At 35.8% G+C, this 19,664-nt stretch overlaps 1 protein-coding gene across 1 annotated transcript in view; it reads right to left on the reverse strand.

Annotated features, from left to right (window-relative positions):
• RYR2 (ryanodine receptor 2) overlaps window positions 1–19,664 on the reverse strand; it is a 6,224,161-nt gene that overhangs the window by 2,163,206 nt on the left and 4,041,291 nt on the right. The window contains exon 64 of the mRNA XM_044059048.1: window positions 6,699–6,759. Coding sequence (XP_043914983.1) covers window positions 6,699–6,759 — 61 coding nt within the window. The remainder of the gene's footprint in view (window positions 1–6,698; window positions 6,760–19,664) is intronic.

The raw sequence follows: 19,664 nt of genomic DNA on the forward strand, positions 1-19,664 counted from the left end.
GCTACAGGTTATCTTATGTGTTTTACTGCCGGAACTACTATTGTGGTGCCTTTGGTGTTGAATTACATTTGCCTGCCGTGGATTACCTCTTGACCTTCCCTTTACATTTCTGCACGTTGTACCTACCATTTTCTGGCGTGCATCCTGCAGCCTACTTTCATTTGTACTTTCCTGGACCTGGCGTATCTTGCGTTCTGTGTGCTACTGCCGGTCTGCTGTCGGTTTGCTTTGCTCTGCTGTGTCAGGTCTCCTGTCTTTGCAATCCAATACCTCCCCTCCTTTCTTTGCATTCAAATGCCTCCCCTATCCTGTTTTGCAGGTTTCTGCAAGCAGACTTGTCAGCTGCCGTCGATTGGCCTTCGTGGGTTGATTGGTGTTGATTGCTCATTAGTACTCCAATTACCCTACTTCCACATTTCCTTCTTTTCTTCCCCTGACCTTCCTGTTTCTGCTATTGTTTGCGGCTGCGTCGTCCGATTACTGGAGTTTCACGCGTTTTCATCTTCGCATGCGCTTTTGGGCACCATGTGTGCTCTCAGCTAAACGATTCCTCCCCACCCCTGTCCTGCAGCTTTGCTTAGCAACGGACAGGCCAGATTTGCAATGCTCCAATGTGCTTACTGCTACGGTGGCACACCCCTCTGCTGATGTCATGTATCTCCTCTGAGCCACTCCTCGGTGTTATACCGCTGCGCCGTATGGTACAACCTTCATCCGGCGGGACATTTGCGATTCAGTATTATCTGCCTCATTTGCATGGCATTGACTACTAATTCATAGTTACCGCGCCGAACACTATCGCAAGCCCTTAGCAACCCTTGCACCTTGGTTGTGGTGTTCCATGCCTACCATTGTGTATTATGCTGTAAACCTGATTTCTATTACATTGCGATTTTATAACATTTATATATTATTTCTTTATGTTACAGCTTCCGCACACATGCCCTGCAGTTGTGCTGTGCGTTGCTGTGGACATGACATTAAATGTTGTTATTTACATGTTGTGCATCTTTTCTTATGCCATCGGCTGTGTATTTCACCATTGGCATATGTTAACGTTGTGATACCTGGGTCTGGCCCTCTTCCATAGCTCCGATGTTCTGTTTGGTAAAATGTAAACCGTGTTTTTTGGTTTACATTTCCGTGGGCTTACGCTACGCCTGCACCACTTCATGAATCGCTATATGCCTTCATTTGCATGGTGCAACACTGCACATGGGATGATTAGCATACCTACGCTGGGGGCTGTGCCGTTCTGGCGTACGCCGGTAGTGCACGTGGAAGTGGATCGTACCTGAATCGCTCGACGGCCATATTTGGCGTTATAACGCCTACGCTATGCATGCGCCTGGTGCAAGCTTCATGAATCCCGGGGGAAATGATTGCAAAAACGGTGGATTTTGCTACATAAATTCTAACATTAAACATGACACGGTTTAGTACAAGGACCAATAATTTTCTCACTCTTTATTAATGAACACCCACTTAAATCTTCCTAAACAAAATAAAGCGTCTGAGATAATGATTTGTAACTGCTTAGATAAAACAAGAGTTCAACGAAGATTGCACAATTCCTTAAGAAAAAACACTTTTGTGATACAAACCACTTGCTGTTATCAAATAAATTGGTAGTTAATTCCTCCTTTCTTGACTACATCTTCAGTAATCCAAAATAAGCAAATTATTATTATTAACATTATCTTAGGAAAGACAAAAATCTGTTAACACATTGAAATATTCAAGATGCCAGTCAGATGCAACATTATGCTTATGCTGCAACACTGAAACCACTACTAATAAAGTTCTAACTAAATTAAAGGCCAGTTATAAGATTTTGGATCTACTCACATGTGAAGCTAGAATCAATATCATAAAAACAGAGTGGATTAAATAAAATAAGTATAAAACAAATAAACAAATAAACAAAATATACACACACACACACATATATATGTATACACATACATATAAATATACACACATACATACACACACATGCACAATGTGCAGGTGGCTGAGCATAACCATCTTGCTAGTCATTCAAGAAATTTATGTTAAGAAAGTTATATTTCTTAACAAATGGAAGTCAGAAATTCATCTCAACAGCAGAGCAAAGTAAAGCTTGAGATAAATCTTGACACCAGTATTGAAAACATATAGCAACCTGGTCATGAACAGAGACAGCTTATCACAACTCCTTGTAATAAACAGAGCTTTACATGTACCATGTACTACCAGTTACACAGAGAGAGAGAGAGAGAGAGAGAGACAGAGAGAGACAGAGAGAGAGACAGACAGAAGAAAAAGGGTTAGGAGAGCTAAGAGTCTCAGAGCTTTGAAAGCTAAAACACACGTATTCAGCTACCAGATATGTCTGCATAGCTGTTTGAATCCACTGCAAGGCAGAGAAAAAAAAGAAAAGAAAAAAAAACAGACAGTCTAAACGTCAAGATGCATGCACTCAAAACTCTCCTTAGCATGGAGAACATCGATATCTGTGCAGTAACAGAAACCTGGTTCAGGGCTCCCGAGAGCACCCCCAGCACTACCAGGTTATACCTCATACCATGCTTTTCGGCCCCAAAACTTGAACGAACCACAAAAGGAGGGGGAGTATCGATATTCATCAAAGATACCCACACCTCCAGGTTGCTGGCAAAGCACGAAGCATCAGAGACTATCCATGTGCAACTAAGAGTGGGTAAAACTGCCTTCCAGTTTATAGCCTGCTACAGACCACCCTCCCAAACCCAGTAACCCCACTCGGCCTTCCTGAGAACACTGGAAAATATGAAGGTCTCTCCAAACACCATTATATTGGGTGACTTCAACTACCCAAACATAGACTGGGAGCATTACCCTAGCTCCAACACCCTAGCCCAAAGGTTCCTAGAATTTATAAACTCAAATGCTATGGAACAACTTGTTACCACTCCCACAAGAGGGGAAAACATACTGGACCTGATCATCACCAACATGGGGACTCTATGCTCCAGACCAGAAGTGTATCCCTCACTGGTAAGATCAGACCATAAACTAATCTCACTGGATATTCACATCCCGACCCCACCCCCTGCCCAGAAAACCACAGTGAAAAACTTCTCTAAAGCAAATTTCACACTCCTCAAAACCGAGGTGGAATCCTTCAAAGCCCCCGGGACTGTGGAAAATACGGCCCAGACCGCAGAATCCTTTATAAACGCATTCTATGAACACCTTCAGGAATGCATGGATCATGCTATCCCAAATAAAACCAAGACCCAATCCTCCAAAGGCAGACATCCTGTCTGGTGGACCCCAGCCATAAACAAACTATACAATAGAAGGAGGAAGCTACTAAATGATAGAGCAAAATCACAAAAAGGGAAGGCATCACTGATCAGTATTAGCAAAAAACTACGGGCACTCATAAAATTGTCTAAGGCCAGCTTCGAGAGAAAAATTGCACAGGACACTAAGGATAATCACAAGGCTTTCTTTAGTTATGTTAGGAACCTGGGTGGTAATTCCCAGATATGCTCAGAATTAGTCCAAAATGACAAAAAATACACCGAACCCACAGACATTGCCAACATCCTAGCTGACAGGTTCAGCACAAACTCCCCCCCCCCACCAAAAGGGCAAATATCTATCCCAGCAGAGTGCTGCCCCCCTGACATCTCAGATGCTCAGGTAAGAGCCGCCCTCTCCAAAGCAAAAAACACAGCATCAATAGGACCAGACGGTGTCCCGGGCTGCGTCCTACATGAACTCCAAGAAGAGCTAAACCCAAACATAAAACTACTGTTCAATCTCAGCCTTACTACAGGATATGTGCCCAAAGAGTGGCGTACAGCAACAGTGGTCCCTCTCCATAAAGGTGGTGCCTCAATGGATCCTGGAAACTATCGCCCCATAAGCCTGACTAGCTTGGTCTGCAAAGCTATGGAAAGGATCCTCATGGACCTCATAAATAAAGATATTGGGGACCTACAGACACTGGATCCTACCCAGTGCAGCTTTGTTAAGGGCAGATCCTGCCTATTAAACCTGGTTGATTTCTTTGAAACAGTCACCAAGGCCATTGACGAGGGGAAGTTGGTCCACACAGCCTACCTGGACCTCGCAAAAGCCTTCGATACAATACCCCACTCACGCATTATAGATAAGCTCACCAGCTTAAATATAAACCCCTACATCACTAGATAGATTGCAAACTGGCTCAAGGACAGAACCCACATGGTTAGAATTGCTGGAGCCATGTCAGACTCCAAACCAGTTACAAGTGGTGTCCCATAAGGCTCAGTCCTGGGACCTCTCTTGTTCGGTATATATTTCTCGGAGGTACAGGCCAACATGGAAGGACTGTGGCTGACCAAGTTCGCAGATGACTGCAAACTGGGCGCCATAATCGACTCTCCAGCCGACACAAGCATCCTCCAAAAGGGCCTCATAGAAACAGACAACTGGTGCCAGAGCCATGGCCTCAAGCTAAATGCGAAAAAGTGTATAGTCATCCCCTTTGGCAAAAACAAAGTGCCCACAAATTACCACATAGGTGGTAATCCATTAAGTACAGAAGAAGTAATTAGGGACCTGGGGACCCAAGTTGATAGCAATCTCTCATTTGACAACCACGTGGCCAAAGTGGTTAGAAAAACATTATATATAGCCCACCTAATCATGAAGGGATTCACATCTAGATCAGGGGAGGTCATTGTGCCTCTTTACTCATCCCTCATCAGGCCCATAATTGAGTACAATGCCCCTTTTGGGATGTACCTTACCAGACACCTGCAGCAACTGGAAAGACCCCAAAAGTACCTCACCAAGAGGATCAAAGGGCTCAAACAGATGCCATATGCTGCCCGGTTAAAGAAACTCCAGCTCCACTCAGTGGCATACCGCCTGTTCAGAGGCGATCTGTGCCTGACGTATAAAGCCATGTCCAACTCGAAATTAATGGACATGCTGTACCTCAGAAAATCCAAATCCCATCGAGCTACGCGCTCAAGAGACTTGAACCTCAGCACTGAAATAAATAGGACATGCTGGAGGGACAGATTCATAACCCAGAGGCTCCCTTCACTCTGGAATAAAATCCCAGTCCAGGATAGGCAGAGTCCCTCATTGACTCTCTTCAAGAGGAATCTTGATGAGTGGATGGGAGATCGTAGGTTTGCCCCGGGTATCACTTCTGTGTCACTGTTAGACAGAGGCACAGTACATTAACCTCGAAAAAGGGCATAGCAAAATAAATTTAAAATGGGTGGCGAAAGCCAAACACATTCTGGCTAGGCTTATAAATGCCCTAGGGCAGATAGCCTAGTATGAACCTATGAACCTATGAACAGTAGGAGCACAAGTGTTCTACAGCTCTGATAGCTGTAACATGCTTAGCGCTACCTCACAGACAGTGGCCAGAAGCAAAGTGTCTTTGATCCTGTAACTGCCTTAAAAGCTGTAGTACATTTCACACCACTAAACACAAAAGGTGTCCAGTCTAAAGTGCTTTACAGCTTTTAAAACTGCTTTAACTATTCAATATTGTTCTGTTTTGGCTGCTGTTCATGCTTTAGCATTAGAGTACAGCTTAACAGTGCTGATAACTGTTTAATGCAACTTTGTTACACATATTTATTACCTCTGTGGGTCTTGTCTTGTCTCATATAGAGCACCATATATGCTGGGATACTGAAAAGTACATTCTCCCACATTAAGGTTCATAGGTGTATACTAGGCCAATGACCACTGGGGCCTTTTTAAGTATAGACATGCATCCCAAATCTCTGACAAGTTCTGGTACCCTTGATAAGAGTAAGAAGGGGCTTGGGAGATGAAACGTTTGCAGGTAGGGTCTAGGAAATAAAACATTTACAGGCTGCTTGTGTCCATTAGAGACACAGGTGCCAAACCAGGGATGAATTTTCTGTTCCACATCCAAATGTCCAAGTTACGTTTGGTTTGGGTTAGGGTGGAACTCTACTTCAGATGGATGGGAGCCTATTCCACAGAAGGGGTACTCTCTTGGATGGGTCATTATCACGAGTATGAACTCTCACAAGCTTAAAGGATTAATATCCCCAAATAAGATAATGCTGGAATGGATATACAGAAAGAGATACAAAAAGAAATAGATCAATGGAGTGCTATGGTTGCAGTAACTTTTGAGGCCTAAACATGTGTTGCAGTCAAAATGTAAATAATAAAAAGTATAATTATTCAGCAGCAGACAAAAGTGTTACACAACATATACTATAATGGTTTCAGACATGTCCTCATGTGTCACCAAACTAGGTAATATTTTCTTCACTGAAAAGTGTTTTGTTGTTGTGGCAGACGGAATCCTGCTGTATGTACCCAGTTACATTACATTTAGTATTGTGTTCAGTATTAAAGCAAGAATATTGCAGTTTATAACAAAATACAGACAGAAAGAAACCCAATTTTCTCAAAAAAAGTTGTAAATGATCTGCATTTTTTACATTAGATACAAATCAATTTGTGACACATAACTTTTAAAAGTATGATTTGACATTCCATTTCACACAAATCATGTAGTATACAAAATACAGCACCTGCAAGTTACTTACACTTTAACTTTCATAGAATTGTCTCAGTATTTGTCAGCCATACATTTTATTCACATCACAATGATGCACAGATCCTTGATTATAACATCTCAGAGCTATACAGATGTGCAAGCTGTTTTATATTACCTTGCATCCAGGGTCTGACCCAGAATATGAAGACAGTTGACAATTGAAGTTGCATCATTTCCTACATGCAAAGCAAATTAAACAGTGTGTTAAATAACACTTTAAATCAATAAATATGAAAATCTGCAACAGTTTCAATATGAGGCAATATATACACTTACAATCAATCTACATAAGACATAAGGGTACATATGGAGACAGTTAAGGTTTTATTTTTTACAAGCATTGCACCATTTTCAAGAATACACCAGGTAAGCACATATATCCCCCACTGTGGCATATCCCTAAGTATGAATTGTCAATATTGTGGCTGCAAATACATTTCTGAGTAATTTCTCTTACTGATAAACCACTGCTGTGATAAGTAGGAATTTTCTATGGTCACTGGTTGATGTTAGCATACCTTCCTCTGTGAAATCAAGACTATAACTACAAAACAAAATGATCACTACACTAAGGCAGGTGGACTAGATATGTAACACAAGTCAAAATGGAGCATGGTTCAGATGGTTAACTGAGAGCAAGTGGTTAAAGCTCTGTGACTGAAATCTTTTCTTTGACAGAAAATGTAATCAAAAAATTTTAATTTGGAGATACTTCATAGTTATTTATATTCAGTAATAGTCAGAGAAAAGATTTATAGCTTGAAGTTCTTCAAAAGCTGTAATTTCCCTTTGAGAATTTCATCTGCTTGGTTAAGAGAGAAGAGACTTCAACACGAGACACTCAAAAAATGGTACTCAGTATTCTTCTGTTAAAAAAGACATCCAGTCACTAATATCTAGCATACAGGCTGCATTACTAAAATGGGCAAACTGGACACTAAAATAGAAAGTTTCAAAGAAGAATCCAGAAAGAAGATGGAACATTTAAAAATTCTTATGAAACAATAAACTCCACATATCAGCAGTATAGAAGAAGTTTTAAATGACCACGGAGGGAGAATAACTGAAGGTCAGTCTGAATGAATTCCTTTTAAAACAAAATAACTGGTTTATAGATAAAGTTGATGATTTAGAAAATAAAATGAGATGAAATAATATCAGAATATATGGCATTCCTGAAATATATGAGGGAGACAATTTGATAAACTTCTTAACCTGGCAGCATAGAATGTTAAATTTATTAGAACCTTTATTGTTTGGGTATGAAAGAGCACATAGATCATTGAAAACACCTTCAAAGAAGGAAAACTCGTCACCTCATTCAGTACTAGATAAGTTTATGTCAAGCATGGAAAAAGGCCAAATATTAAAAACAGAATCTTCCAACCCACCTATTAAAATAGGAGAACATGTAATCAGATTTGACAATGATTATTCCCGTAAAGTAATGAGTTAAAGGAAATCCTGCTTACCAATGATTAAAGAACTTCACAAGAACAACATTAAAGCTACTTTGGTGTTTCCTGCAAACATCAAAATATTTCTTTCTAAAGGAATTAAAGTATTTGACACTCTGGAAGAGCCATCGACATTTGTTAATTAAAATCCTTGACAAACTGAAAAAATGGACTGCATCCCTTGAAAAGAGTGAGTTGAATTCATGGAAAACTGCTTCTAAAGTTGAAAAGCTTGAAAGTGATATTTATTTTCCAAAACAATACATTTACCTTCTAAGTAAAGGGTTTATTTAGGACTTTAAACTTCAAACCATATGTAAATATGCATTTATGATTTAAACTAAATCAGTTTACATGATAGAGAATATAAGTGGCTAGACTTACTACATTTATAGTGAAAGACTTAATATATTTAATTTAAAATAAAGTTATAAATACATTTCTAAATGTTAAAGAAATATTTTCTGCATGATAATGACATTAAGTTATAATGAATAGAAATGGTAACTTTAAACCTATATAAGATAAAAATGATATTTATTTGTTTTAATTTTACTCTGCATATACATTGTTGGGTTAAATTAATGTCAGAGCTAAGTAATATGCTAATTAGAAGTGTTAAAGTGCTGCCAACTGTGTTTTCTTTGTTCCTTTATAACACATTCCTTTCACATGTCGTTTATGAAAAAATCAGCACCTAAAAGAGCTTGAGATCAAAAGAATGATTAAGTTGCATGAAACTGCTTGATTCTGGCTTGCTTTACTTCCCAACTGTTTCTCAAGCTGTTTTGATGAAAATCAAGATCTTAGAAGATTCAAAGTTCATCAGTGATGTTTGTGAAAGCATGACGTGCCTGGATTGTGGCTGTGATGATAAGGAGAAGAGATTTGAACTTTTTAAAAGTATAAATGTAAGAAATCTGACCAAAATAACATTTATTATTTAAATATTTAGTTAGAAGTAAAGAACTGGAAACACAAACATTATAGTAAAGTTTTACATCATGCTGTCTCTGATAGATAATCAGCATGCATTTGACTGAATGTTAATAGCTTATGCTGCAGTGTTATTAATCCCGACTGCGTACATTAATGGGAAGGAGTAAAATTAGATGTTTGGTACTGATTAGAATAGTTTAGTGGAATTAAGAAGAATGAGAGACTTACAGAAGAGATTACTAACTGCTGTATGTTGTAAGTTGTAATTTTCACATGCTGTAATTAAACACTGATGTCTGGATGTGAAATTCAGACCAGAACAACAGTAAACAATTGCTGAAGACACACATCTAAGTTAGACAGACATGAATTCTTTTATATGTAGTTAAGACTGCATATATTACAAGATTAAAAAGAGTAAATACCTTATGAATAATGTGCAAATGCATAAGGAAAGACACATTTTTTTTATTTAATATAATTTAAAGAGGAATATCACTAAGTTAAAAAATATATATACATGCAACAATCTCTAATAGGGACCTGATGATTAAATAGCTCTTTGATTGGAGATTTTAGGATTGCAATTTATATAAAATAAGGTAGAATGCCAGTGTATAAATAACACAGAAACATATATTTGAATAGCAAACTGCTTATAAGGAAGGCATATAATACATATACCAGAATATGGCAAAAATTTAAATATATAAAATGTCATATAATTTTCATAGAAACTTACATACATTTTAACAACAGAAGAACAAAACAGCAAACTAAGTTAAAAAGTATTGAGAGAAGCAGACCAGGATCCACAAACTGTCTTTATTGAGTGCTTTCATTTTCTAAAATAAAAAACTTCATCAGAATAAGGCAAATACAAAGAATCAACAGCTGACCCAATTTATATAACACTCAATCACATAGGTGTTAATTGTCAATCCACTTAAAGGTATAAGCCTCTAAAACACATTCATGAACACACATGAAACATTAAATATACTCCCTAAAAAGTGCAGAATAACATCTACAATATAAAATTATTTCATTATTAATAAATATTAATAAAAATAGAGAACACATAAAATTACATACAGATTATTAAAAGACTGTGTGTAAATATAGAAACTTTGTAAAATTCCTATAGCTATACTTAAAATAACTAGCATAAAATAACTACATATTGTTTACATATAGCCCTCTGCCCACAATTTAAGTATAGAGCTAATAGAAATATTGCTATTGAGACCTGGTTGTTTGGTGGCATTGGTCCCTATCTGCCAAAATAATTCATACAACTCTAAGAAATCGTTGACTGGACCCCCTCTGTCCCCCATTTTTACCTGTTCTAAAAATGTAAATTTAAAAGTGTGACCCTCATTATTGTAAATATGAACAGCCAAAGCATTTTTGAAATTCTGCTTTTTAATGTTGTAATAGTGCTGATATATCCTACTTCTAAGGGCATTAATAGTCTTGCCAATACAAAAACTTGGACATGACTGGCAGAGAGCAAGATACACTACAGATTTACTACTACTACAACAAAACTTCTTTTTTTTTAGAAATGTTTACCGTAGTTTGGAATAACAATCTCTGTGCCCTCCATAATGTATTTACATTGAAGACAGAAACCACATTTTGATATACCCCCTATACCTGAATTAATGTTCAGATTTCTCACTAACATATTCTTGAAGGTAGTATCCTTCTGATATACAGTTCCTTCCCACAATTTCAACATAATCTTGGCTAGTACAAAATAAATTCCAATTATGTTGAATGATCTGGGTGATATCACTGAATTGCCTATTGTACTTAAAAATAGCTGATCTCTTAAAGTCAATTTCAGCCTTGGAAGCCTTAAAAGTACTTTCATTTTGAGAAATACCTTTTCCAAGTAAAGGGAAAAGGTGCCCTCTTTCTTTTTCTTTTGTCTATTACTTCTTGTAAAATTTGATCCAGGAAGACTTCAGGGTACCGTCTATATAAAAGCATGCCTTTCAATACTTCAATTTGATGAATAAAATCATCTCATTCAGAAACCATATGGGCAAGATGAACAGCCTGGCCCTTTACCAATGACTTTTTCTGGTGTAGGGGATGAAAACTGTTAAAATGTAGGAGAGCATTAGAATAAGTGGATTTCCTAAAAATTGTAGTACTAAAATCTTTTTTCTCCACATATTTCCTAATTGTGATATCCAAGTAGTTTATCTCATCATTCCCTATGTATGGGTAAAATCTAAAAAATCTGTACTATGCTTTATGTAGGATAAGACGTTGTTAAGCTCTTCATTATTACCATGGCAAAAAATAATATCATCCCTGTACCTACCATAATATTTCCAATATCGGGCATACTGGCTGTTAAAAATATATTTGTTCATTTGGCCATATGTGCTCCTATATTTGCCAGTATCGTCTTGGCCTTTTGGGAACTAGAATTTATTTTTAACAGCCAGAAAAAGTCATTGGTAAAGGGCCAGGCTGTTCGCCTTGCCCGTATGGTTTCTAAATGGGATGATTTTATTCATGAAATTGAAGTATTGGAGGGCATGCTTTTACATAGTGGGTACCCTGAAGTCTTCCTGGATCAAATTTTACAAGAAGTAATAGACAAAAGAAAAAGAGGGAGCTGAGGCCAGTGAACCACCTACTATTGCAACGCTAGCATTGTCACTACAAACTTTAAATGCAACTGCGGGGAATTTGGTTCTCCTGATGGGTAAACTGATCCAATAACCTTTACAAACTTTGCCTTTACATTCTGGCAGACTGAATGACCACTATGAGGAAGAAGAAATAAGTGTAATTGGTATTATACCAGTGCAATGGTAACAGGAAGGAAGATCGCAATCTATCCAATTGGGTGAAGTAAATTTGCATATGACTTCAAATCCCAATAACAGGCGGGCTGCCACTTCCTATAATGGAAGAGATACTTTGAATCAGTGGCTCGAGAGTGAATGAGAATGGATCCTGTTTCTGGTCAACAAAATGATGAAGGTAATGGGTCATTGAACGACCAGCTTAAACAATTTGAAGGATGTGTTTTAGAGTTTCGAAAACTACAACTTGAAAATAATTACTTAAGGGAATATAAACGAAGAGAGGAAATTCCATAGGGGCTCCGTATGTGGAGGTATCCAAAGGGGTTAGTGAAAGACTCTTTACTTCATGTTGAACTAACTGAGCTATTTAATAAGCACGGTTGCAAACTGTTAGACTGTATAATTAGAGACAATGAAAGAAAGTTACTTGAAGTATCTGCTAAAGTAAAGAGACTTGATGATAGCATACACTCAGACCTACTGTTTGAACTTAAACAAAATTATTATTTTGACATTATTAAATGTGTTGACTGCAACATTAATGATCTTAAACATAAGAAAGACACCAAACTGAAAAGAGATCAAAATGATTATGCTCAGTGTAAAGCTTATCCCCCACCTCCTTTGGGACAGAATAGACAAAGAACATATGGTAACAATTTTGTAGATGAAAATTCTTTTGTCCCAAATGATACCAGGGGTGATAGTAACAATGAATTTCACCCTGACCCTTTAGAGTATCCCCCTCTGAGGAGGTCCGAGCGACTGAGGAATCAGAGAGGGGGCACAAACTATCACAACTGGAATTAGAGGGGAAGTGGGAAGGGGAAAACATATTAAATGCTTTGAATATTTCTATGTCACCTGTTTCAATTATTGAAGTAAGGCCTGTATGTGATGAAGCCTTGAATGAGGGAATAGAGTTCACTTATAATATTCTAAGAGATACTTGTGGAGATTTTAGTATTTATAACTACACTGACCACACCTTTGATAAGAAGTTAGCTGATGTTTTTGACAAAGGTCTTTCCTTTGTCCCAAGCAGCAATGCAGTATTGGATGATGTGTTAATTAACTTGAAGCTTTACACATGGAAGTTAAACCTACAATTTATGTTTAAAGGGATGTCTTTTACCTCCATAGACCAAGAACTGTGTAAAAGAACTAGTTTATTTAACCCTCTTTGAACCCTGTAGTACAGACATTCGAGAGAATGTGTGAATATGATATATGTAAGCTGTTCACAAATAAGAGGAAGCATTCGGTTACGGAATACAATTTACATATAAACGAGTGTAAACTAATAAATGAGGTCTGTAACAACAGGACAGCTAGAGTAATGAAACCTGATAAAGGGGGTGGGTTGGTTATCATGAATACTAATGTTTATATAGAAAAAATATTTGATATACTGTATACTGATGTATACTGTGAGATACGTTTGAATGAGAAAAATATTTTGTATAAGAAGGTTGATATAATCCTAGATGAATTATTATTAAACAGAGAAATTAGTCTAAATGAGTTTAATTTTATGGAAGTTAAGTCCTCAAAAATTCCTACTATTTTTGGTATACCAAAGTTACACAAGGATATTGCAAACCCACCCCTTAGGCCTATAGTTGATGCAAAGGCATCATAAAACATACTTTATTGCAAAATTTATAGATACACAGCTAAAATCAGTACTCAATGACTGTGGATGGATTATTAAGGACTCCTGGGATTTATTAAAGAAAATTAATCAGAATTTGTATGATGAGGCCCTCACTTTTGTGACAATTGATGTTAGAGATCTGTTTTCCATAATCCCACATGATATGGGAGTAGAATGGTTTTATTTATTTCTATGTAGACATTCCAACATTAGACATGAACTCATTAGGACTATTAGAACTTTAATGGAACTTGTTTTAGATACCATCATTGTCTTTGAAGCACAGCTTTTTAAGCAATGCAAGGGTGCAGCAATGGGGGCCATATGTACTCCTATATTTGCCAATATCGTCCTGGCCTTTTGGGAACTATAATTTATTTTTAACAGCCAGTATGCCCAATATTGGAAATATTATGGGAGGTACCTGGACGATATTATTATTTTTTGGCATGATAATAATGAAGAGCTTAACAAGTACTTATCCTACATAAAGCATAGTACAGATTTCTTAGATTTTACCCATGCTATAGGGAATAATGAGATAAACTACTTGGATATCACAATTAGGAAAAATGTGGAGGAAAACATTTTTGTACTACAATTTTTAGGAAATCCACTTATTCTAATGCTCTCCTACATTTTAACAGTTTTCATCCCCTACACCAGAAAAAGTCATTGGTAAAGGGTCAGGCTGTTCATCTTGCCCGTATGGTTTCTGAATGGGATGATTTTATTCATCAAATTGAAGTATTGAAGGGCATGCTTTTACACAGAGGGTACCCTGAAGTCTTCCTGGATCAAATTTTACAAGAAGTAATAGACAAAAGAAAAAGAGGGCACCTTTTTCCTTTACTTGGAAAAGGTATTTCTCAAAATGAAAGTACTTTTAAGGCTTCCAAGGCTGAAATTGACTTTAAGAGATCAGCTATTTTAAGTACAATAGGCAATTCAGTGATATCACCCAGATCATTCACCATAATTGGAATTTATTTTACACTAGCCAAGGTTATGTTGAAATTGTGGGGAAGGCTCCAAATATTGTATATCAGAAGGATATTACCTTCAAGAATATGTCAGAAAGAAATCTGAACATTAATTCAAGGGTAAGGGGTATGTCAAAATGTGGTTTCTGTCTTCAATGTAAATACATTATGGAGGGCATGGAGATTGTTATTCCAAACTACGGTAAACATTTCTACAAATAGAAGTTTTGTTGTAGTAGTAAATCTGCAGTGTATCTTGCTCTCTGACAGTCATGTCCAAGTTTTTATATTGGCAAGACTATTAATGCTTTTAGAAGTAGGATATATCAGCATTATTACGACATTAAAAAGCAGGATTTGAAAAATGCTTTGGCTGTGCATATTTACAATAATGGGGGTCACACTTTTAAATTTACAGTTTTAGAACATGTAAAAATGGGGGAAAGAGGGGGTCCAGTGAACGATTTCTTAGAGTTATATGAAATAAGGTGGCAGATGAGGACCAATGTCACCAAACAACCAGGTCTCAATAGCAATATTTCTATTTGCTCTATACTTAGATTGAGGGCAGAGGGCTATATGTAAACAATATACAGTTATTTTGTGCTAGTTATTTTAAGTATAGCTATAGGAATTTTACAAAGTTTCTATATTTACACACAGTCTTTTAATAATCTGTATGTAATTTTATGTGTTGTCTATTTTTATTAATATTTATTAATAATGAAATAATTTTATATTGTAGATATTATTCTACACTTTTTAGGGAGTATATTTAATGTTTCATGTGTGCTCATGAGTGTGTTTTAGAGGCTTATACCTTTAAGTGGATTGAAAATTAACACCATGTGATTAAGAGTGTTATATAAGTTGGGTCAGCTGTTGATTCTTTGTATTTGCTTTATTATGATGAAGTTTTTTATTTTTTAAATTTTTAACAGATCCTGAAAACTGAAATACGGTTACATGAACTTTGACATTTTTTATATTGTATGTTACTGGATTTATCAAGACTACCTAAAATAATGCATTTCATAAGTCAGAGCTGAAATTTGAGTGTTTTATTGCTGAGTCAGTTTTTTCTTTTTAATATAAAGTAGAGTTCATTTTCAAGATGATTAAACTCAGGAGAGGAGTATGAAGTTTGAAATGAGCATTTTGTAACTTTAAATAGAACATAGGTTGAGAATGTTTTTTGACTTTGTTGAGTAGAAAGATATTCACTTTAAACTTTGTGAAGTATTTTTTTATGAATTAATTTAATGAATCAAAGGATTTTTAGATATTTTGATATTTATCATATTAAGAATGTTATACAACTTTAAGATATAGGCACTTGTACTTTTAAAATTAATTCAGAGATTTTGTTAGAGTTATAAAATATGTATATATCTTTCAGTGTGATAAATATATGCTGGAGGGACATATTTATCTCCCATCAACTGCCACATCTTTGAAACAGGCTACCAATTCAGGTGAAACAGAGCACCTCTATGACACTGTTTAAGACGAACCTGGACGAGTGGATGGGGCACCATAAAATATTATTGAGGATAGTATCCACAACCCTCCTGGACATGGGCAGTCATTACTAAATGCAATTGTGGGTACTGACTAGCATTTCTATGTTATTACACTGGGATTAAATGGCTAGGCTTGAAATGTCTTCCGGGTTGATAGCCTAGCAATCTCCTATGATCCTATGATATATGCATTGATTTCCTATTGTATAATAGTTTGGTAAATGTAGATTGCCTAGTACTTGAAGTTTATAAATAACTTTATATTTTCGTGTCCCACACTGTTCTACTTGTATATTTAAAGATTTAGCTATAGTAATGTTAAATGAGCAAACAATTTAGGAAAATGTAATACATAATTATACTACTATAACATAAATACATATGTATTGCATTATTTATCAGACTATTTATTATTTGTTATTAATAGAAGTGGATTATTACATTTTTACATATTAATGGGGGAAATAGCTTTAAATGGTAATGTAGGCAACTAAGTTATTAGTCTCTTTTTTAACTTATTTAAAATTATATTAATTATCTGTAAGTCATAGCTTTTGGCTAATTTTTCATGAAATTTTAGGTCTTGGTTTGTAGAAAGATAGCTTAGTAGTTTGTCTATTTGATAGGCACACTAGGAACTTCTGTATCCATGGTAGGTTGTGTTTTATTAGTAATATAAATAGTTACATCTATATACTTGTTTCTGTTTTTGTTACTTATGAGTTTAGTACTTTTGTTTGTAGAAAGGAAGAATAAAACAAAGTGGAAAGTTAAGATATTGTTGGAGGACTACATTAGAATCTTATGTACATCTATATTAATATGGTGGATAGATCTGTCATGTTATCTCTTGTTAAAAGAAATTTCAAATATACAGTATAGATAGTTTTAATATATTGCCTATTAATGTAAATGGATTAAATAATAGCAACATAAAGAGATTATTAATGAGATAATTAAAATTAAACACAGGAGACATTGTATTCTTGCAACAGACTCACCTGATAGATAAAGATATGCAATATCTAAATAACTTAGGTCATGAAATGTTATTATCTGCATCCTTTAACAAAAAGAGAAGAGAAAAATGCTATACTTTGGAGAAAATCTAATGTAATGCTTATGGTCATCTAATCTATTAATGATAGCAAAGGAATTGATATATTTGTAGTAATTAAATATAATGGCAGACTCTATATACTAGCTCATTTTATTGGATCCCTGGAATAGGTGCAAGAGTAGCTAAACATCATTTAAACTTATTACAAAATCATTGGAAGGGTAGTTTAATTTTAGCTGAAGATTTTAACTGCATATCTAGTGCAGAAGATACAAGTGAGCAGAAGAAAGCTAAAATTCTAGCATCAGCTAAAGCACTAGACAGATGGATTAATAATAACTAATATGACCTACTGAATGCCTCTACCAAGATGAAAAAATTGATAAAATTAAAAAAAAAACACCTGGATGGTGGAACAAGTTTGTCCCTCATTTTCCATCCAGGTGATTTGTTTTGGATTAATAATAATAATAATGATCTAGTTGATTTAATAAAGCACACAATAACGCCACCAAGCCAATGGAGCTCGGTCCCTGCAGCAAGAGCAAAAAAGTAGTAGAATAAAATAAAGCACACAATCATGCGCAGTGTACCAATGGCATCAAGATTTCAATGATACACAAAGCCTCTCAACACAGTCCACTTAATTTCCACGAAAAACGATCCACAAAAAGGACAAAGTAATAATGCAGTAATTTATTGTACAAGTTAGAGCTTTCACCCGAAGGCTTCCTCAGACTTACAAAGAACTCCATTACATTTAATGTTTAAATAGTCAACATAAAAACATGATTGGTCAGAACTCTGCACCTCATTAAAATATATAATTGATTAATCAATTTATTCAATTTTAGTTGAATTGTATGACTATATGAAAGGTTTAGATGATAGAAGGGAATATATTTTGGTCACTTTTGATGTTGTGAGTTTATTTATTTTGTTTAGTCCTACCTAATGACCTAGGTGTATCTTATTTTTAGCAATATCTACGGTCCAAATCTGCTTATGCAGATAAAGAAATGGACCTGTTAGCTCTATTTTTAGAAACCATTTTATACAATAATGTGTTTATATTTGAAGAGGAATTATATTTACAAAATGATGGCGTAGCTATGGGCACATCCTGTGCCAATAGTTACGCCAACATAGTGATGGCCTACTGGGAAGAGAATTTTCTCTTTCCGTTGGATTGCTTTTGTGAACACGTGGGTTTCTATAAGAGATTTGTAGATGACCTCTTTTTAATTTGGCTTGGTGATGTTAATAGTCTTCTGATACTTGCTGAAAAAATTAATGACTCCTCCAGATTTTAAAGTTTACATTGACTTACTCCAGGGATGCCATTTCCTATCTTGATGTAAGTATTATAAGACTTCCATCTGGTCTTTTAAATACATCGATACACCGGAAGTTATGCTATAGGAATGCCTTACTACATAGGCATAGCATGCATCCCAGGTATATATTCAATAACGTCATGAAAGGACAAATTATGAGAGCCTCAAGGCTTAACCCCAGTGAAGATGGATATAAAGAGGAATTAGCCAAAATGAGAACCATGTTTCTCAAGAGAGGCTATAATGAGAACTTATTTGATAAGATGGCCTCAGAGGTATGTGAAATCAGATCTACGAGAGCTAGACCATACTTTTCAGATTATAATGGTATGTCACCTTCTACACAATCTAACACACCTGCAGTAGTTAGGGCCCCTTTGTTTTTCACTAAAGATGCAGAACATATTAAGTGATTCTTGTCTAAACATTGGGAAATACTTAATTTGGACAATGATATTAACCAATTCATTGGTTCAGAACCCTCTGTTGTATATAAAAATAAACCAAATCATAGAAATATGTTATGTCAGCCAAGGATGTCCATAAAAGGAGTTAAGCAATGTTGCTTTGATTTTAACACAGTACCTTGTGGTGAATGCAGTCAGTGTAGTTGTATAGACACTAGAATGACTTTTTTACACCCCACCAGTGGTTATGAATTCTCTTTTAGCACAGGCACTAACTGCTTGAGTAAGAATGTGATATATTTAGCCAGGTATAAGGTATGTCCCTCATTTTATATAGGGAAAACCAACAGGACCCTTAAAGAGAGAATTAGGGAACACCTGTACCATACACGAATAGGTTCAGAGTTTAATGCCCTGGCGAAGCACCATAAAGTTTTTGGTCATGAACACTCTTTTGTATTCTGTGTCATTCAGGAAGTTTTAGAGAATAAGAGAGGGGGGATATAGTGAATTATACCCTGGAATGTGAGATGAGATGGATCATCAGATGTAAAGCAGATAAACCCCTGGACTAAACGACAAGGTACAGATTAGACCAATACTACGGAATAAGAGATGCTTTAGACCCAAGACATGAATTTTTACTATTTGTGCCATCACCAGTTTACTGTTTTTATTAACATTATTTATGTTATAATATATTTTACCTACTAGTTATACCATCTATACATTGTCATTTGTCAGAATGTTAGGCCAGGTATCATTTTGGTTTTAATTATTATATTCCATATATATTTATGGTTCACCCAGATTTTATACATATATTTTTTAACATATATATTTTTTAACATATATATTTTTTGAACATATATTATTCGTATTTG

The sequence above is a fragment of the Protopterus annectens genome, chromosome 1.part2, assembly GCF_019279795.1.
Source record: "Protopterus annectens isolate FY-2018-M chromosome 1.part2, PAN1.0, whole genome shotgun sequence".
Lineage (NCBI taxonomy): Eukaryota > Metazoa > Chordata > Ceratodontiformes > Protopteridae > Protopterus > Protopterus annectens.